Source organism: Trachymyrmex cornetzi, unplaced genomic scaffold, assembly GCF_001594075.2.
Source record: "Trachymyrmex cornetzi isolate Tcor2-1 unplaced genomic scaffold, Tcor1.1 scaffold25, whole genome shotgun sequence".
NCBI classification, from domain to species: domain Eukaryota; kingdom Metazoa; phylum Arthropoda; class Insecta; order Hymenoptera; family Formicidae; genus Trachymyrmex; species Trachymyrmex cornetzi.
Genome location: NW_017297166.1, coordinates 1,449,718 through 1,472,228, shown reverse-complemented (window position 1 = coordinate 1,472,228; position 22,511 = coordinate 1,449,718). Strand labels below are relative to the sequence as shown.

Here is a 22,511-nt window from a genome sequence, read left to right as displayed (position 1 = left end):
TCAATTTTCAATTAGACGTTTTCTATTAATATTTTAGATTTCGATTCATATACGTTGCTTTCAAAATAGCTCACGAAGGTTTGAAGATGCCGGCGAATATTTTCTGCAAATTAACTAAAATTCTTTACTCCGTTACGAGCCTTAACGCACTCTCTCGGTTTAAATAAAGGAAAGAAATACTAGCTAGCAGTAACAGACGAGGGAACAACGAATAGAATATACGATAACGCTGTAATATAAATAGTTGGCGTCGTGCCAGATGAGTTAATTGCTAGATCAGCAGTACTTCCGTTTGTTCACCGCGAACTCTTGGCCGGTTAGCTAAATTTTTCTTGGCAGAAAACACGCGTTTAAATTCGCAGAGTATTTCTGTTTAATGTACCTGGTGCGCGCGCGCGTTCAGATCTCATTTGCGCGATTAAATCTCGCGCACGGCACGCCATGAGAAACGCGAAAAGTTCTTTTTTAAGAAGGACAACGTACGCGAGGTACACGAGAAATCAGCAACGAAAGAAACGGAAAACAATTCACCGCGGACTGCATTCGTCGACACGTCGCACGAATCACGCGAGTTTCCTTTTTTTTTTTCACGTCAGGGAGATCGAATTCCATCGAATGTCGAAAGGTTTCAAAGAATTATATAAATTCGCGTGATAAAAAGCAGGTTAACGCGATTCAAGAAATCGGGATTAAAGTTCTGAATACCTTAAAAGCTCGAATAATAACGCGTGGTGTATAAGTCGCATTTTACGATAACATCTCGTTGCGCAAGTAATATTCGTGTTTATTTCATTCGTGACTTACATCTTGGGACTTTAACAGTTATATTTTTATATGTCTGCCAGGCTTGCTTTCACTTTTTACCAGCATTCTCTTTACGACGTATCGACCGCGGACATCGTCGTCTCCCTCGACCCATCGTGACTCTCGCGATCCTGAGAAGACTCATCCGAGGATCGACGGCGAAGCAATTGAGGGTCCACGACGAGTCTGACATTGACGGTGCTCTTCCACCACCTGTACCACGGCGACACCTGGTCCTGAAGAAGGAAAGACAAATGTGAGCGAGTAAAGAGAATCACGCGGCTGCTCCTTTCCCCCCCGCGCTGATTTAAATTATCCCCGGCAGTTTCAGTTGTCAGGGGCAAAGGGCAGTCCACTCGATAAATCAGGCTCGAGTGACGCGCCTCGAGTGCCCTCCGATGTGAAAAAGAGGCAGGGCGAAAGAGAGTGAGGTACAATCGAAACGGGAGAGACGCGATTCGGAAAGTGGCGCGTATTCACGATTATTCTTAATTAAACACGACGTCCGACGATTTCGATTCAACTGCAGCGATTTACAGCGCGACGCGACCGACGGTTTTATTTAAAACCTCACCGTCCTCTATACTTCGTATACTCGGCGAGTGCACTCAAAGTACGCTTCGAAGTGGTTACTGGGATCTTTTGCGGGGATTAACGAGAGCATTCGGTGACGCACGATTCGTTAGACCGCGCTTTCGTATAACCGAGCGAAATATCGCGTACCAAACAAATCATTTCGTTCGCCCATCCTCATTTAGTACAGTCTCTGGTTTCAATAATACAGCAGAGACGTTAAGCGGCATGAATAATTCTTCCCTGGATCGAAAGCGCACTTTGTTCCAAGCGGAATAATGTATTATAGATTCTAGTGGCTGATAAATCTTTCGATTTATCGACGACATTGATCTGTACCGTACCAGGAATATACGTATACTACGTGACTAGATTACCGCATATATTCTTTGCTATACTGACGTAAGATATAGTGGTATATGTTTATGATAAATATGTTTCCATGAATAAACCATAAATAATTAATTATGTAACGGTAATAGAATTTTTAATTAAAATCACTTCTTTGTGATGCTATAGAAAATTGTTATTAAATAAATTAAATTTTATCCAAGCTCAAAATCTTTTCGGTGAATCGATTAAACTGAAAACGAGGCCGAAAATGTGTATTAATATTATATTAATAAATAAGTTAATAAGGAACTGTTTTCCTAATTTCTGTTTTTGTTTTTTTTTTTTCTACAAGAATCATTGATTTAAACGTTCGATTTAAATTTATTTAAACATAATTGTTAAATTTTTAAATTTTATGTTAATTAATTGGAATTTTCATTAGATATACTAGAATATTGATATGATAATCTCATTCAATTTTCCATATTTGCATACGAAAACTTAACGATCTCCATATTCATGTTTGAGATGATGCCAATAATAATTAATTTAGTAACAGCTTTGGGGCAACGTAATCAAACGCAACACTTGCTGATAAGCTTTATGGTAATTAACCATATACGGAAAATTAACGTGCATTAGCAACCATTTTAGAGTGTATAAACAATCATCGTGAATACTCGCCATAACAGTCATAAATGGAATTCTAATTTCACCCCGACGCTATAAAGACTATAATCTTTATCAAGAAAGGTAATTTAAACAAAAATTGACCATTAAGTAAATCATATGATAAACCAATAAAAAAATAAATACTTATATGAATAAAAAATTTCCATTTTATAAATTGCGCCTTCAAAATATCATAAAGTAAATCGTAGAATTGTAAAGACGGAAACGCGCGATATGATTTTTTTCTGAGGAATGCGTGATATTTTTAGCTGAAGAGACCTACTCTATTAGCCGTGTTTCCGCTCAGTGCGCACACCACACCTCGTGTGTATTCTTTTCATATCAGAGCATCATGTGTCTTTCGCGCCCTTCCGGGACAAAATGCGTTCTGACACGTTTGTTCCGGGTCGCTCCCCCATATTATATCCGCGCATTCGAGCCTCGGGATACCGCTCACCTGTTTCACCCTTACCCAGGCCGCGCCTTAATGCATCCGCCTGGGGCAAACGTCGCTATCTGGCCCGGCGAGATCGCAGTACATAAACGTAAACCGCGGTACGACAAAGTCGCGCTGGATGCGACATAAAGTCGATGACCCAGAGGATGCTCTGATGCAAGTTATCCCGACGTACGTTACTAGTCAAAATACCACGATTCTATATTCTTTACGTTACGATACGTATATATCTCAGCCGGATATGTATATTCTTTGAAAGATATTTTGCAGTAAATAACTCACGTCTTATACGCTAGGCATTCCTAGCTTACCATGTAACCTTTCGGCCGAACGTAATACGGTCTAAACTAAGAAAAATGGCTACTGTTTCGAACTCGAAGCGTCAATAGGTATTAAGTTATGGATATTATGATATATATTGATCTACGTGTCCAAAGTATGAAAACTTACACGTCTCGTGATTTCTAAAAAGATTGTTTGGTAAAAGCGTTGTTCTCGCTTTGGAGTTAACAAAGGCTTTGATAAAATAATATATCTCGATATAATGAAAAAAAAAAAAAAAAATTTACTGCTCTTATTTTAAAACACTTTGACTTCAAGCTATATTTGTTGTATTAATATTGCAAAATAAAAATTCACTAAATAATAAAACGTGACAAGTATTTCAAACAAATATTGCTTGAGTAAACAATTTTATTTTTACGCGTTTATCATGTTGAAAAAGTTGTGTACGTTGTAATCAATTATATTAAAACGAATGAATTCATTTAATTCGTATTAATTGTGCGTGACACAATTTATGTTCATTGAAATAAACATAGTCAAAGCTTTAGCGTGTTTATTTTTTTTTACTAAAACTAAACTTCATTTTCTGATACCAATTGTAAAGACACATTCGGTTCCCTGAGGAAACGTACGATGCGTTAAATACATTTCGATTTAAATATTAATTTCATTTCGCGAATATACAATATCCTACAATATCGGTAATATTGATTCCATTTGTTTTATGTATGCCCATCGTTGTGTATTACGTAAACCGATAATTCCGTACATTTAGCTTTTGATGAACTAATCCATGTAAATTTAATAAGATATTCATGCGAATATAATTGAAACATTTCCAATGCATTCAGCTAAAAAATATCAATATGGGGCATAATACTATATTCATATCTTCGTAATATTGCATAATTAATTAATTAAATACTTAATAAATTATTCTGGTATTATGTAAGTTATTTAATACATCTTTTAAGCCAATTAATGCATTCAGTTTGATCGCACATACTGCGTCCTATTTCTATTGAATATTAAACAATGAAAGAGTTAGATATGAAATGAAAGCATTTGTCACGATTGTAGTTTAATTCAAAGAAATCAATAACGTTAAGCCTTGTTTTCTATCGCGATAATTCTCATTAAATGCAATCTTCTTAGTATTAAATAATATTGAATTGATAGCTTAAAAGAATAAATCAGGGGTATAATTACCCTGCAGAGCAGGTAAACTGTGGTGACATAGCCTAATATCACGATGGTCAGAAAGAACCATATCGCCCCTCGCGTCCAGGGTTTAGAAATTCCAATCTTGTTTCCCTCTATGATAAAGTACCGCATACCTGCAAAGTTAGCCAATAGCAAGTATAATAATTCAGTTTGATACAACGACAGTTTTACAAAAGTATACGCTTATCGGAACTGAGACTTCGTCAACAAATGATTTGAATTCTTTTTCACATGTCACATTATTTTGTAACAACGTTAGTTTCCTTATAACTATTCTCCTGAAAGAAGCTTAAAATGCAGGAAATATATATCAAATATACGAATACTTATATTATACAATTTTTACATAATTTCGAGTTATGATTAAATATTAAAATATACTGTAAGTAATATTCAAAAGTACGGAAATATTTTCAGCATCAAGCTTAATATTTCAACATTAATTTTATTTATTGTTAAATGATATAAATATATAAACAAAATAAATATTATTTAACATTAAACAATATAAATATTTGGCGTTGCATCGAGTAATAAAACATATGGCAACTTTTTTTGAACACGTTTTGTAAGAAAAAAGGATTTAGAAATTACGAAAAGATAATCATATTTTATAAAATTTTCCAAACTTTCAATTTATCAAATTACTCACCCAAAAAGCACACCGCGGCTAATCCCACTGTAACAATGGTGAGTAATGTTAAGATGAGCAGGTCTGATTCTATGTTTCTACGATTTCGCGGATGGCTAATCCATATCCTCAGAGACTCTGGCCTGCAGGTATCCATAAAAATGATAACTACGCGGCCGAGCACGGCTATTAAGATAAAAGCTCGAAAAATTCATCCTCGGAGGATCATGCGCTCACACACAGAACAAAATGTTTATCGATAAACAATGTGATGTTAGAATTCTAAAATATAATTTGATTTAACATTTAAATAAATATAAAAAATGCACTGCTTTTCAAATTACAAAAATACGGATAAAAATAAACAGAGCAATAAGATATATTATATACACACGAGTAAAACTAATATTATTTGAAGTAATATAAACTTTTTTATGAAAAAAAAACAAATTAATTTATTATTCTGCAATTCCAACGACCGAATAGCAAATTTAAAGTGATGCAGCACACGTTATTTTAACGCATAAATCGGAATGCAGAACATCGCAGTTTATCGTCGATTTCTAGAGCAGTTTACTCGATACATCATTTTTGATGTTCGAGTAAACTCCAAACTGCAACCTGATCGACTCACAGTGAGGAAACAAATTGCATAGAAGAAAAAAGAAAGAAATATGACTGAGATCAATTCATTGCGAAAAAGAGAATAATGGGCACGGTAACGGAAAACGAAATAAGGAAACGTGCCGGTGTGCGAGAGATCGAAGTGCATTTCGGATGCTTGAATTACATCCAGCTTGAAAGTGTACCCTCTCCGTGCTAACCCGGTAAATGTAATGCTCACCATCGATAACGAGGCGTCTCCACGGCATTGAAGTAGTACCGGCACAATTCGCAGTACGTTCGGCACGACTGATTCAGCCATCGTTCCAAGCAGGACAAGTGCACGTAAGCCAGCGTGCCCTTGCACCTGGAAAAGACACGCTGTATATCCTATTGCAATATTGTAACGTATGGTACTAACACGAGAAAATAATAGTACTTTTTATTAAAGAATAACGGCAAAGAAATAATTATGTAACGACAATTACGTACTGCTTCGTAAAAAACGGAATTTTCCACAAAAAAAAAATTTACTAAATCTTAATACATATTTCTTTGAATAGTATTAAATAAACATTTATTTACAGTAAATAAATATTTAATCAATAAAAAATAATGATTAAATTAAATTAATAGTCTTAAAATAAAAATTTAATATTTTTTATTTATGTCGCAGAAATTAATTCAATCTAGGCAGCAACCCGAGATGGAATTGTAAAGGATAGAAACTAAGTGACTTCGTTGATGCTTTTGCTGAGCAGTCTGAGCACTAAAATATATTCTCTCAGCTCTTTCCAAGCAAACGTAAAAGACATATAACTCAAAACCGACGCTAAATTCAACCTTTAAAATCTATATTTAGAAAAAAAATCACTAGTCTCTATAGTTGTTACAGAATCTACATTGAAATTTCATTACAATCTTTATAAAATAGAGTTTAAATATATAAAATTAATAATTTTCTCTCTAATAAAGATGCAATTGTTGAATTAGCAATTCAATAATATGTTGTACCTAACATCGCATCCGTGTTGTAATATTCTTTTGTACAAATGTATTTGTAAATATAAAATTATACAAGCACATTATAAATTGCATTCCGTAAATATCCAGAAGTATTAAATCTATTCATTCGTGTTCACTCGTGAACGAACACGAATCATCGAAATTCATTCCACCATCGGGAACGCAAGAAAAATAAGTTAGATCCGATTCTCCTCATTAATCTCTGCCGTTCCGGATCGAACGCCTATGGCTTCAAAGTAACATTTGGATTAGAAAGGATATCCGTAAGTTCGAGAATTATGAAGGTAAACACTCGCGAGCGGGAAATTTGCAGCGGGTCGCTCTCATTTCGCACGTTTCTACTGCGTTTTCACGTAGTTCTTCAAGCACGAGTTGTGTGTCCTTAATCGCCGGGACACGTTCCTCGAACTATTCACTCATTTATGCCTTTCTACCGTCTACGGCACTGAGCCATAAATGAGAAAGGGAAAGGGCAAAAGAGAAGCAAAAGAGAAGTCCCTCTCTTATAAAATCTCATCCCTTCTTAGCACGATTCCCCATCTCGCAGCCAACGCGTGAATTATGCGACTACGTGAGGTCGATTTCGGTGCCAAGCCGGAATATACTTCATTCGACGATAGAGTCACGACGTTTCGCTTTGTCAGCCGTGTTAAACGACCGCTGTTCGCCGAGTAATCTCGTTATTATAAACAGCACCAGCAACTATCATGACATTGCTCTTCGCTTCCTACGCATCCTACGTTTACGATGTATGTACTGTATATGCAGCAGCAAATTAGTCCGAACAAGATACGGAAGTCAGTAAATCTGAACTGTACTACTATTGCACGATATAGTGATTCCAAAGACAAGTTTATGCGTTAAAGTCTCGTTAAGGTGATATTAGGCTTGCATGTACGAGATCTCTCTGTTAAGTAAAAGAAATGACTATACGCGACTGAATATTTAACAATATTAACCCTTACCGTACTATGTACAATTTAGTGCCTCATTCATATTATCAAAGGTCACTAGAATCTCTTCGTTCTTTCACCTCTTCAAAATAATTCAAAAAATCTCTAAAAATTCACCAACATATTTTCTAAAATAAATATTGATTCTTTATTTTGGAAAATAATAAAATGTAGATTTATAATTACCGAAAGACTCAAAGAAACTTGCACGAACAGGAATCACTCGGTCACTAGTTATCCATATTAATATGGTAATAGGGTTAAGAATCTTTATTTTTTCTCCAAAATTGATTTGTTTCGAAGGGAAATACCTTAATCAAAGTATTATTAATAAAGTATTATTAATTAGTAATAAAGTAGAAAATGGAGGCAATTACTTTGATTAAGGTATTCATTCATCTTCCCTTCGAAATAAATCAATTTTTGAGACTAAAAACGGCAGAAATTAAGTTTAACACCTAATAATAAGAATATTATATTATTCAAAACATCTAACTTTTACCAATCCTAGGCGCTCTCTACTATATTTATTTTAAATTTTTTGTGTTTTAGTCCTGATTTGGAAACCGTCAAATATTTTGATAATTAAAAATTTTTTAATCATTAGATTCTTTATCACTTGTTAGCACTTAGATGCAAATTCGCACCAGCACTTTTTAATGGCTGCAGAAATAGTCCTAAAACGAATTCTATGATGCTATCCCTGTCTATAAAAAAAGTTAAGAATCACTACTGTACTTTCCATGCATAAAAGTCTTTAATATCCTTCGACACTTCGAGCAAATCATAAAGTAACAAAATTACCCTCAATTGCTGTCAGCACCGGACAAAAGAACGTTCTTTTATTATATGACCAAACACTAAACATTAATTTTAATATATGTAAAATGAATTTTTTAATTACATATTTAGCACACTAGCTCATTTCTAGCAGCTCTAATTTTCATTTTTATGTTGATGTCAAATATTTAGTAATTTAATACAGCAATGCTATAAATTATTACAAATGTTGTTGACACTGCTTGCATTTAATTGTTAAGTTGATAATATTCCAAAACTACATAGGTATGATGTAGGCATATTATTTTTAAAGCAAAGAATTTCAATTTTCCAGAAAATTTTGTAAAATTCCCTCATTTTTCCATTATTTCACTGACCATTTTCAATTTTCGTTATATTTTCCTTATTTCCTGATTTCTAATTTCGTGGCAATCTTGATTAACTTCAATTTCAGATAAACAAAAATATTAAATGTTTCTAATAAATCTTATTGATGAATATCAAACTAATCTATTGTTAAGAGATTAAAGCATCTTACATAGGTTTAAAGTAACAAAAAATTTCTCAACGGACAGAAATATGCGATACGGCAATAAAAAGCGATGCAGCGCACAACAGTGAATGAAACAATTCTCTTTTACACGATTTGCCCTGTGGCTCATCGACGTCATAAACTTTTCCCTTTGACAGCATGATGTACATGGACGATGATTAGCCCGCGTATATCCGGCGAAACAGCTATCGTCCAATGAAATTTATGCAGCTCTTCTTTCGCAGCGCGATTCGCTGCGGAGTATAGCTGCTGCGTTATGACATCAGTTTTGCGATTGTTCCGGCGAACAATGCACAGTATGCAGCAGAATTCGAAATACTCCGTCAGCGTCGAGTGCGATATAAGGAGCGATATTAAACGAGAAATAATTCGCGAGCGACCGCTAGGAAAGTTGCCGGCATCGCTCTGAAAAATTTCAACCCAACTTCCGATAACGAAACATTTTAAACAATCCACCACCTATTCGCCGCGAACCTACCGGCGTTTTTTAACATACATTTTAATATTGTAACGTAGCTTCATCTTTTAGTTAATAATTGTGGATAAAAAATATTTTTTATATAGCAGTCCCAGAAAATCAGATATTCGTCATTCAGTCGGTTCAATTGATCATCGCTATCATTTTTTCCAATATTATATAGGTGTCTAATTTGCTACCTAAATTACCCATTTGAAGTTGGTCCCCAACTTTTGAAAAAATTAACTTTCTCATTCGATTGGTCATTGTTTGCACATGTATGTATATTTCGATTTTTTGTTTACACATTTCTGGTAAAAAAGTTATCAAAAAGGTTATTAAAAAACAATTTTAGGGGATGCTAATTTCACGTTAAGCAAATTAGATTTAGCTAGTCTTAGTTGATAAATTTTCGTTTGCACATTCCAAAACAAGCCGATTGTTTGTTGCACATATTTAGTTAAACAATTATCAACAAATAAATGTTGGGAGGTTAATTTCACATTGCAAAAAGTACGTTTTTGGCAAGAATTCTAAAGAAATGCGATTGAAATAACTCTAATTAATAGATTTTCGTTTACACATCCGAAACAAATCGATTTTTCGTTTGCACACCTTAAAAAGAGATTAACAGTTAAAGTTTCGAGGACGGTTGACTCAGATAGATAGATTCAATCAAATCTCAGTTACTATACTCAGTATCATTTGAACCTATCTACCTGAGTCGAATGTCCTCGAAACTTTAATTGTTAATAACTTTTTAACTAAACTGTGTGCAAACGAAACTCGACTTGAGTTTAAATGTGCAAACGAAAATCTATCTCTCGATTGGTGTTTTTTCAAACTTGTTCTTCTTTATTCGTGACAATAATGTACCTTTTACAGCGTAAAATTGACCCTACGAGATTTATTTGTTAATAACTTTTTAACTAAAGATATGTAAACGAAAAATCGACTTCTTTCGGAATATGCAAATGGAAATCTGTGAATTGAGACTAATTAAGGAAATTTTATACATATATTTTTAAAATAACAAAATTATGAAAAAATTACAGATTATTCTAAATCACATTTAAAAATAATACGACAAATTTGATGATAGTTTACTATCTGGATCATAAGGTGTTTTAATAAACAGTAGTATTTTTTAGTCTGTGCTTTAATACAAATATTTGAAAATGTATTATATATAATAAAATATACCTATAATATTGGATTTATATATATAAAATAAATGATAAAAATCTTAATTTTTTAATTTAAGTACATTATGTATTCAAGATTATTTACGTAGAGTTACATTGCGATGCATGAACTAGTTGTCCAGTAAATAAACAAAATATTTATTTATTCTATATCTTTGTAATTAATTAATGAATCGCAATGAAACTTTGCATAAATTATTTTGAATATTTAAAGAACTTACGAAAGAAAAATGTAAATTTTTTTATCATTTTTTAAATTTTAATTTTTGATAATAAAAATAATGACAAATAGAATAAATAAATTACAAAAATGTGTTATTAAATAAAAATAGAAGCTTATTCACATAACTTCCATATGTATATATAGTTTATTTGAAGTGTAAATATTAAACATACTTCCACAAATTTAATTTTCTTTGCAGTTACCGTACGTCTAATACATCCTTAAATCTAATTTGTTCGTGGTTGAAGGGCTAGTGTGGAGCCCCCTAAAATTGTTTTTTAATACATTTTTACCAGAAGTGTACAAACGATGAACAATCGATTAGCGAGCTATAGAAAGTTAATTTTTTCAATAGTTAGAGAGCCAACTTGATACAGGTGTCTAAATCACATAACAGATATTTTATTTCTTTACTATGTTAGTCAATCACACCATATTTTAGTCTTTAAATTAGTTGAAGCTCTACAGTATATTGAAACGAACTTTCTCTATATCTACTAAACTATATAAAACTCTGCGGTCCAACAAAGAAAAGGAAGACATACATATGCTTGTCTTCCTGACTCTCTAAACTCTTTGGAGTGAAACCTCACTCTAAATTATGAAAATTAAGCCAGTGAAAAAGAGTGGCTTAATTTTCAATCTTTAAGAATGAGATTTTACCGTAAAAGTTTTAAAGAATACATTATGGTAGGACACGATAAGGAACAACATTAGCCAATCGATCAATGGTTGATTAAGAGAACAGTAAAATCTTTATCGAAGTGTCATTGTTTAAAAATTGAGGCCTCCCTACTATTCAATGGCTCATTGTCCTTATACTACGGAGCTCAATGCTTTGAACAATCAATCAAATCATACTCCTCTATAATAAATCTCTGGTTTTCTATATAGGACTAATAACACAAAACATATAAACAAAACGCATAAATGGATGATAAGAATAGATAGATAAGATAAATATCCACATGATAATAATTTTAGCCTCTATTTCTTTCAAAGACGAACAGGGATAAAAAAAACGGATTTACTTATTCAAAGGAGGGAAAAGGTAAAATCGAGCATTTGTACTCTCGAATGCGAGGACACGCCTACATTTGGCGGCGAAATCCATGAAACTACAGATGTTTCTACCACGAAGGGCAACCATTCCGCTTTGTACCATAAATAATCGGTCGCATTAAAATTCGTGATGATTCATGCGCTCGGTCGACCAGATTTTTCGTTGGCATCGCCGGGCATTTACCACCGCGCGTCTAATGTTGTCGTGGTAACACGAAAAGAAATGGGTCATGAGATATACGCATAGTCGAGAATTCTCACGAGATCCTCGTGAATTAAGCCCCTACAAGCAAAGAACCGCGGCTCAGGTCGTTAAGTTGACGGGCAGTACGGATGACCCTCCATAAGAACGATAAGAGTATTACCGAAATGTTAAAAATAAATAAAAAATAAAATAAGTGAAGGCTAATAAAAATAGTATGCGCATACTTTAAAATCAAGTGATAATCTAATTGGATTATTCTCTTTCTTCTTTTATTTTTATAAAAAGCTGTAAAAGTAACTATCTAACTGAGAGAAAATAGAATTATGTTTAGATTAGTTACCAAAGACCATTCATTTGAGTCAATTCTTTTTGTTCTTCAAAATTACCCAGGTCTGTGATACGTAAATTCAAACGTATGACAGACAGTAACAGAGTTTCAAAGTAATCAACTTAAGATATTCTGAATATCGTTGGACTTAGTAAATTATAACGGTTAATCCCTCGTGATATTTCACGGTGATTGGATGACGCGAGATGATCATCGCTTAATCGAGCTTTAACGTTAATTAATTAGCGCCTGTCTCCCATCTCATGCTTGCATGAAATTAGCATTTGTCGTTTCACGCGACATACATTGATAGATGGTAAAGAATAGGCTATTGGGAATCGAAGCAATTGAATTTGAAAGCTTTTCTCAGTTTGCCTTGCAGTAACCTGTATACTTTTGTTTTGTAATTAAATTTATCACTAATCGACTTGGCTAAACTTCCAGCTTGAAATACTTAATAATAACTGGTAACAAAGTCTCTTACATTAAAGTTCATTTAAAATAAAAGCCATTGAAATTAGCTCGAAATGAAGATTTACTCAATTTATACCCTTTTAGGACTTTAATTCGTTAAGTAAATTCTAAACTAGCGAAATTATAATACTAAGCTCTCGACACTGTTGATATTTCGACACCGACACTGCAGCTCTAATTCTGACAATTATAACTGTTTTAATTATTATAGTATCTTTAAGAGTCATTGTAGAATACTGAATAAAATGGAAATTAACTACACATTAAATTGAAGTTTGAATCTTACATTTTAGCGTACATTACATCAAATAATGTATACGATTATTATTATTAAATAATATAACATTTTATGTATGTGTGTATCTATCTTATATTTGTTACATACATATGTCAAATTTTTTATTTTTTTATTTTTTATTTTTTTGCTACGTTTAAACACATCAATAGAAATATCCGGAGCTGAATCCGCAAGATTTAAATATCGCGATGTTCCGCCATTAATACGTAAGCACTTCCCGTTTCGGTGAGCACCACATTTTTCTCGAATCCTATTAAATATGAAAGATGGGACGTTCGTAAGATGGCGGAATTCTGTCCTAAATCCCGGCCATAGCTACGCGGATGATACATATCGTTTTACCATGACGATAAAGTTTTCAAAATCGTAAATATTCAACTGTATCTTTTCTACATGTATATATTTACGAACGATCTTTTTCTTGAATTCAAAAATTTGAAATTATGCATTTCGAAAATAAAATTAGAATTACTTGCATTTACGTATCGAATAAACATTTTAATGCCACAAGAAAAAATTGGGCATATGTTCAGTTATTTTCGTTGTGGATCAATTTTTAACATGATAGCAATATTTTTTTAACACAATCCATTCACTAATATTTTTATAATATAACATAAATACATATAAAAATTTCAAAATATTTTAAACTATAATAAAACACATATGTATAAAATATGTATTAAATTGACGTGCGAATATTTTTATGTACAGAATATAACTATTTTGTCGAAACAATTTTGTCCTAAAACACGGAAAAAACGCTTTAGTTGTCATAACCGAAAACAATAACAATTTTTGCTCATCAACATATGTGGTTGTAATAACCGTAAGATTTTTAACAGCCAAGAATCCTAACAATTAAGATATGCCAGTCTTACGATTATCACAATCGTACTATAGTTCTTATAATCAAAAGATGTATCGATAAACGACTTTGATCGTGCAGGTAATTGTAGCCGTTTTTTCTTATACAAATAATAGTTATAATATAAAATAATAATATAAAATAATTGTAATTTTCTCCCTCTTTTAAGGATAATCTTGCTATAGAATTGAGAGTATAATAGTGGAAACTCTTAGTAACGTTATTAAGCAATTTAATTAACTTAAGCTTATTCTGAAATCCATCCAATTACGATTCTTAAATTGGCGCTGTACCTTATCTCTAAATACATTTGTGAACCTCATCCATATCGTAATATATATACATGGATTATAATAATCCTAAATATATACGGTTTTAGGATTATTATACACGTATATCACTATCTATATTTTATATGCAAACAACAAATGCATGACGTTTTTGCTAATTTTAGAAGAGGATAATAAGACAAACTCCTCTTTTTAAATTATTTCAATCAATTATTTAAATTAGAAATACGCTGTGGGGAAAAAAGTGTAAAAACTCAATATTATCGAAATACTAATAATTTTTCATTTATAAGTCATCGCATTATGCATAATACTTAACACTTAACAGTACTGTTGCGGACAAAATTATTATAAATATAAACAATAAAGAGTATTCAGCCACAACGCTAGATGTAAAAAAAATTTGCTAAAGTTATATATTTAAAATTATAAAACGTAGATGTTTCGGTTAATATTTGACCATCCTCAGTACATTATATAATAAGTTATTACAAAATAAAAATATTTGATAAAGTCTCGAAAGTCTAAATGAGAGGTTGATACAAATATCATTTGGTAGTTTAATGGTAAAAACAATAAGTACAACGAAAACTAAGATACACAATTAACAATCATGCAGTGTACTGAGGATGGTCAAATATTGAAACGTAATTTTAAAATATTATTTTAGCAAATTACATCTAGCGTTGTGGCTGAATGCTCTTTACTGTTTATATTTATATTTTTAAACCATTTTTTTAACTTTAGTTCAAAATTATTATGTTTTTTATTTATTCATTACACAATCATTGTATATTTGATTTTATTCCATCGTTTATTCATTCCATTAAAACATCTTAATAGCTTCCAAAATTGAGGCTTTGCCATCTACAATACTGCAGTACTACGTGTGCTCAAGCTGTGATAGAACGTGTATGTATTTACCTACAAGGGGAAATAAGCGGTTCCTTCGCCGTGTTTGTGTGACATATTCGGCAGACGCTGGACCCGACGGAGATCAGACTGCGGGTAAGCCGATGTTGTTGTCCAACGATCCCTGGAGACACTTGCTGCGTGTCGCGGCCATTTAAATTGCAGGCCGAGCCCTCGGGAGCCATGGCCGGTGGCGGCATCGGCATGCTATGCTCGTGATCCAAGTTAACTGTGGAACCACCCAAAGAGAAGGACACACCACATGGTGCATATGCATGATCCACCACGTACTCGCGCTTATTTACACCCCATTCACCGCACCGTGCCGCCCCGGCTCTAAGCGTCTATTTTCTATACGAACTGATCGGAAATCTGATAATAGTTCGCGCCAGTGGTTGCCAACCCGTAAAGTCTCGTGAAGCTTGAATCTAATTATTGTCTTCCACATTTTCAGATTTAGCGAAATGAAAGCAAGATTTTACTCAAACGTAGATTCTCACGTACTTTTACGTTAATAAAAAACGATTTAAAAAGAAAGTTTATACTTAAAAAAAGTACCTGTGAAAACGTAATTAAAATTTTTCCTTTTACAAACGATAATTCTCATCAGAGAAGCTCAATCGGTTTATTGGATAATAACTGTATTAAAAACAAAGCGGTGACTATCACCTGGAAATGACACTCTTCAACTATATCTGTTAAACATTTTTTTAACTTTTTTTGCTTTTCCTCTTGTTTTGTTTTTTCTTATTTTTAAAACGAAATTAATACTATTTTATACACATGATCGATTTGAAGAGAAAGTTGTACATAACATAGTGCATATGCATGAGCGATCACAAGAGTTTCTGCATTCATTTATCCTCTATCCAAATCTAAATCGAATTTATTTGAAGTTTTAACATGAAATCTGTTGGCAGCTTATTGAATAGTAAAGTTAGCGTTGGTGAACATGTCGATGCTTTGACTTCAAAAGTTCAAACATTGCATTAATGAGATAATCGGATATTTTATTTAATGGAAACTTTATTTTCTCTATTATGAAACTCAATGATTTATTAAATGATCAAATGATACACAGCAGGACTCATTAATTATTTAAATTTTACTAATTTTCATTACATCAAAAGTCGAATACACTTGAAAATCTTGTTTCACGTGTTATATATAATTTTCACACATTACAAATATTAATTAATTACAATTCTCATCATAATATTATCAAAGTTTGATTTTAGCAGATTAAATAACGCATTAAAGGATTAATCTTACAAGTAAATTATATATCAATAACTTAATCCAGTTCTCACATTCATGTTTAAATTATCACGTTCATTATCCTTTATATATATTTTATATTATCCTTTATATATTTTATTTCTTATAATTAAAAGACTTCCACATGTTCGCCATTCGTCTTGAACTATCCAAAAACTAATTAAAGCAAATCTTCAAATTCATACTAAGATTTGATTGGATTTTCGTTCGCGAGATACATTTCATTTCTGGAAGACTTCCGGAGATGTCGAATGAGTGAAAATTTACATGCCCGGGTGCTCTCTTCTCTAACGAGACGCAATCTCTCGAGCTCTTTGATTCGGGGAAATAGATGCTCTCAAGTTTTTCCGTGACAATGGGACCGAACTTTAAATGAAGTCCCGGCTGCGGCAATATTCCAGATGAAGAATGCATACCGTAATAATAACGTCGCGATAGACAAAACCTACCTACTTGCGTTTCCGACATCGCGAAAGTTTCCGGTGCGATACATAACCAACAATTTCCCGTGAAACGAAGTCGTGCGTGTGGTGCTGAGTCCTCCAAAGTCCTTACGATCCTGTAATTTCCGTGAAGTTTATTTTTTATGTAACGCGACGCCACCGAATGCAAATGTGGAGCCGACCTGGTAGGTCGGCAGAGGTAACTTTTAACCTATCCGAGGGTGCTGACACATGGAACGCGTAATGATAATTTAGTTCATTTTTCACCGTTATTTTTCTGTTTCCTCAGCGAATCGATCACGATAAATGAAAATAGTGCTAGATCGAAAGGCTGTGACTTTCTATCTGTGATTGGAAAGACTGTCTATCTATAATTTGATTAAAAATCGCATTGCAATTTTTCTTAAAAGAAACCATGATAAAGAGAATTTTTGTGTGTGCTATTCATTTATATTTAACCATCTGTTATAAACATAGATATTAAATAATTGTATATGGTATAAGAACACATCATGTTTACGTATATTTTAATAAGTATACGTTGAAATCTATAAATCCTCTATTGAGAGAATAATAAATCGATACCTTCGAATTTATTTTGTTTAATCATATATTTTATTTTGACAATTAACCTTGTAAAATCTTTCTAGGAAGTAATAATATTGCCCGTGAAAATTTTAATGCATATTATCTTGGAAAAATGATATCATTGTTTTATAAAACGTCGAAGAATGCGCAAAAATTATTTCTTTTACAATTTTACATTTTTTTCACATCACGTTTTTACTATAAAAAAATTTATATGATGCTTCTACTTTGAAAAAAAATTATGTCATATCGTATTTCTACCATAAAAAATAGACCTTTTATTGATCCTAAAATATTTGATTAAAACTGAACATATTACCGGCGAATTCGTACGAGATTAAAACATGTAAGAACTCTGTGTATTAGAACATGATACTATTCAGGAGACCTTCGAATTAATCTACCGGGTCTCATTTTCCATGGATCCTGAAATTAATCCTTGTAAACATTTGGAACACGATCGGCTATATTAATGCAAAATGCATGTATATGTACATAGAAGCGGCTGCATACCAATCAAAAATAAAAAATAGCATTACAATGAAACATTAGCTACGAAATTGAAAGCAAACTCCAATCCGTTTGAAATCAAAGCTGGATTCTTGTTGTCGAACGAGTGAAAATGCATTTCAAACGCAAAATAAAAAATTTCCGTGCGCTGGTACGCACTTCAATTTCGCCTTTCGTACGTAAACACTCGGTCTGTACGGTCTGCTAGCGGCTTTTTATTGGATCTCGAAACGAGATTCCTTTGAAGGAAAAAATACAGTTTTGGAATAAACGTCGGATGCACTGTAGTTAACTATTTTAAAAGCATGTACAGTTATATAATTTAATAAAATTACATTCTTTTATTTACAAAATTGCTAGTATAAAAAAATTACCAACCCTTTTAGGAATACCTTTTAAGACGCTTATTTATATTCTAAGAGAGAAATGTATTAACTAAATGAAAAACGAGATTTATTAATGGCCGTGACAGATTCAAAAAGTAAAAATGCATTCTTACAAGATTGAAAGGGCTGCAAAATTTTGAGAATAATAATCTACTAATATTTCGTAAAATATACGACATTTTTTTTCAATATATATTTAAGTGTTATGATATTACCAAAAAAATTGAAATACATAACGATATAAAACGGAATTAATTGCAACTAATGACTTATTCAACTTTATTAAATTATAGATAATTTGAAATGTTAAATTTGAGTATTTTGTTAGACACACATGACAGACAGCATTATTATCATTTTATGAATATATGTTAACGATACTTCAATTTGCTTCGCATTGCGTCTTTTATATTAAATTTATACGTCATCGATTTTATTTTTATTTTTATTTTTGTCAATTTTTCTCAAGAATTAAGTATACGATTTCACACATGCCTAACCTGTGTTAGCTATTATTTAAACCTATTATTAAATTTATTATAAAAAATATATCAAAAGAGATATACATATTTTTTTTAATTTTAGAGCTTTCTATTATCTCCATAAGAACTTCAATATGGAATATATTTTAACATTATTATTTAAACCCACATGTTAATTTAATTTGATTTTCTGCCACCTCAATCTTTTCGACTATTCACCAATTATAATTATTCGACAGAATTATTCGACAAAATTGAGCTTAGATAGCTTCTTTAAAGGAATTGCATATTTTGCCTATTCCAAATTGAGATCTGGCGAAGAATGTCCCAAGATCGTGGCCCCGTCATAAGATTATGAAGATTAATTAACTGCAGAAACTATGCTGTGCGCCAACGTCACTAAATTGAATCTCGGGCGGGTTCCTGATTTATAGCGCCACTGCATCGAAACTTTTTCCCGCGAAACGCCTGGATTTGCATTGCATTAAGATTCACGGTCTATCATTCACGGAGAAAAAGAATCTGCCGTTTGTACTTAACTTCTTCCAACAGGCGCCCTTCGAAGGCAATCTTGACTTTACTTCTTTTTAATTTCGTCTGGTCGGAAATTCGTCTCTTCCATTAAAAAAAAAGAGTTAAATAAAATGTTTAATATTAAATATTATGATTTATTTGTATAGAATTTCAATAAATTTCAGTATATTCATTTATATGAATCTCATAAAAGTTATACATTTTTTATTGAATATGCAATTCCTTTTTCATACATGAGAATAGAAAAAAAATGCATAAAATCTGATACGCGCTTTAATGCCACTACTATATCAATGTACAAAAGTTTTAATCAGAGATCATGCGGAAGCTTTATCGACAATAGAACTGCTGAAGCAACGTTAATTAGGATTGCGATGCTACGAATCATTCAATTTCATTACACAATTTAATCACCGTAATATGGTAATAATGTGACTATTAATTACTTTTCACGTCCGGTATAAACTAATGCGATACTCTAGATCGATTTAACAAATGAAGCTTCGACGAATTACAAATAGAATAATTTATGGGAGGAAGTGTTAGGGTGATTAATTCATGTACATATTAATTAATAGAGAATCGTATAAAATCGCTCTATAAATTTTGGAAGTTTCATGAGAGAAAATTGTTTCTAAAGCAACACAGTGAATATTTGAGTCAAGTGTCGCTCTTCAATCACGAATATTTCAATTTATATAAATTTGTTCTGTCATTTAATCTATAAACAATTTTTATAATAAGTTTTTATTTTGATATAATATCGCATAACGGTACACAATACCCACATAATACTCAAGTAATGGAGATGCATCCATTAAGCTGCATAGCGACCGTTTCTTCATCGATCCTAGAAGATGGATGTGACAGTATTAAAGCAAATCTCTCTCTCTCTCTCTCTCTCTCTCTCTCTCTCTCTCTCTCTCTCTCTCTCTCTCTCTTCCATCAAGCGTGCACTTTTGTTGATCGAAGGTTAATGATAAACAGACCAAAAACATAATCCGCGTAGTACTACTAATTGTCAGAATATAGTATAACAACATTTCTAATTTGCGATATATTGTCATTTATTTTTCATGTCATTAAAAATAGATTATTTAAAAATTTCAAGATTCATCCATTTCACGATCATTTCAGGACTGTGAAATAAATAGCATCGGAATATCAAAATGTTTTAACAGACATAATGCCAATATCTATTTTATAAATTCATTCATCTATATCTGACTAACAGCATTGTTTTAATTTTATCCGTAGATCACGCAAAACCAGAAGCAAAAAATTATGACGTTGTTACACAATCGACCTGATAGTTTATTTTAAGAACTTAGGATACCTATACATATAATAGACAAAAATAAAATGCGCCGATAATCCAAATATTTACGTTATCAATAAATAATGTTTAATTTTAGAAAAAATAGCAATGTGGAAGAATTATTTTTAATTGGAAATGTTTTATACGTCTATTATATATACAAGAGGTATGAAACATTTTCAATATTATCTGCACTGTTTTTTATAAGTGTTATATTATTAATTATGTATATACATTTAGCACGTATCGATACGTAGGAGTTAATAAATCATTTTATACACCACACTCTCTTTTGGCTATCCATAAAACACGATACGAATAACAACGCTATGCCACTTTCATTGTTATTACTTGAGGAATTGTCGGCATTTTTCTCTTCACTAACCACGAATCGAAAGAACGCGAACACTCGTATATCTCTATAAAGATCGAAGATCCGAAAACGAAGATTCTTGCGTTTGTAGCTATTCCCATTGATTCTGTCGCCTTTCTTCCGTCGACACTCAACGACATGTCGTCGTCCCAACTGCATTTACCCAGACATCACCAGATATAACAATTCCATCGAAGATCTCGCCGCGGAGAACTTTAAACCCCCTCGCAATCTAGATTTTGTTTTCGGCGCCGACCGTGCAAAACGACACGCTGGGGAACCGCGAAAGTTTTCAGTCCACGAGACGCCACTCGTGAATTTTCTCTCCCGACGCAAATTTACCCCTTGCTAGCGGCGCGTATTGACCGAAAAACAAGTACATTTTTCGTCCGATCGTCTCCGTAATAGGGGATGCTAGAGTGACCAAATTATCGACATTACAGACGTATGAAAATCTCCAAATTGATTGAATGAAATAAAATATCCTTCTACAGGATTAAAGTAGACGCAAAATTAAGAGGTGGTGCAGCGGACTTTATACTAAAATAAAAAAAAAGTTAAAAACTTATTTAACATTTTTTCGATTTTAATATAAAATCCACTGCATTACCTCTTAATTTTACATCTGTCTTAATCTTGTAAAAGGATTTTTGATTCCGTTTAATCAATTTTTATACAATTGTAATGTCAATAATTTGGTCATTCCAGCATCCCATTAACCCGGGATAAAATGTTATATATATGGATATATTTTATATATAATTATATATTATTTCGTATAATTTCATATATTTATACGTAATTATATATGAGACATTTTTTCTCAGGAATGTTTTATGCAACATACACACTGCAAGATACATTTATATTTTAAAAGTGTGTGTATACATATATATATATATATATACACTTTTAAAATATATAGTGTATACCTATCTTGCATAAATATAGGTATATATTATATATATATATATATATATATATATATATATATATCAGTCTACAGAAGAGATATATTAAGAAAGATTACTAGAGATAAAATATATCAAGCAAAAGTTATGGCATAATTAAAAAGATTTCAAAAGAATCTTGCATATCATGTAAATTATAGGCATATATTTAAAATATTCGACAAAGCTTTGTTTTTTATTTTTTTAAACATACTGTTTTATATCTTTCTATCATTCTACTTTCTCCTATTTTTTAACTCTTGAAATTGTAAGCTCTTCTAATTATTAAAAAATGTTAATTGTAGTGCATTATATAGATATAATAATTGACGAATGATCATAGATAATAAATTATAATTGCTAATTACTTTATTATATAAAGGATTTTAATTATCGAAATTTCTTTAAAAATATTAAAGAACTTGACACAGAA

General features: G+C 32.1%; 2 protein-coding genes across 3 annotated transcripts in view; one reads left to right on the top strand and one right to left on the bottom strand.

Annotated features, from left to right (window-relative positions):
- Positions 1–22,511, top strand: part of dpr1 (defective proboscis extension response 1) — a 397,942-nt gene that overhangs the window by 148,063 nt on the left and 227,368 nt on the right. The gene's annotated exons all lie outside the window — the stretch shown is intronic.
- Positions 770–17,341, bottom strand: LOC108761564 (E3 ubiquitin-protein ligase MARCH3). Of its 2 annotated transcripts, XM_018508172.1 has the most exons (7): positions 17,120–17,341; positions 16,948–17,053; positions 15,229–15,445; positions 5,824–5,949; positions 5,001–5,122; positions 4,334–4,461; positions 770–1,040 (listed from the first exon to the last, which is right to left on the bottom strand). In XM_018508172.1, exons 2-7 carry the CDS (start codon positions 16,985–16,987, stop codon positions 876–878), a joined length of 798 nt encoding a protein of 265 aa, XP_018363674.1. In that variant the 5' UTR covers positions 16,988–17,053; positions 17,120–17,341; the 3' UTR covers positions 770–875. The 2 variants fall into 2 exon arrangements, with proteins under 2 accessions (XP_018363674.1, XP_018363675.1); XM_018508173.1 differs by having other exon boundaries at positions 16,944–17,341.

What these genes read in the sequence shown, in the direction of transcription:
- LOC108761564 (XM_018508172.1), bottom strand. Translation starts at nt 16,987, where the DNA reads ATGTATCGCACCGGAAACTTTCGCGATGTCGGAAACGCAA. An exon ending in TCGCGATGTCGGAAACGCAA is followed by an intron (nt 15,446 to 16,947) that starts GTAGGTAGGTTT and finishes GTGGTTCCACAG; the next exon opens with TTAACTTGGATCACGAGCAT. An exon ending in CAGTTTACCTGCTCTGCAGG is followed by an intron (nt 1,041 to 4,333) that starts GTAATTATACCC and finishes TTCCTTCTTCAG; the next exon opens with GACCAGGTGTCGCCGTGGTA.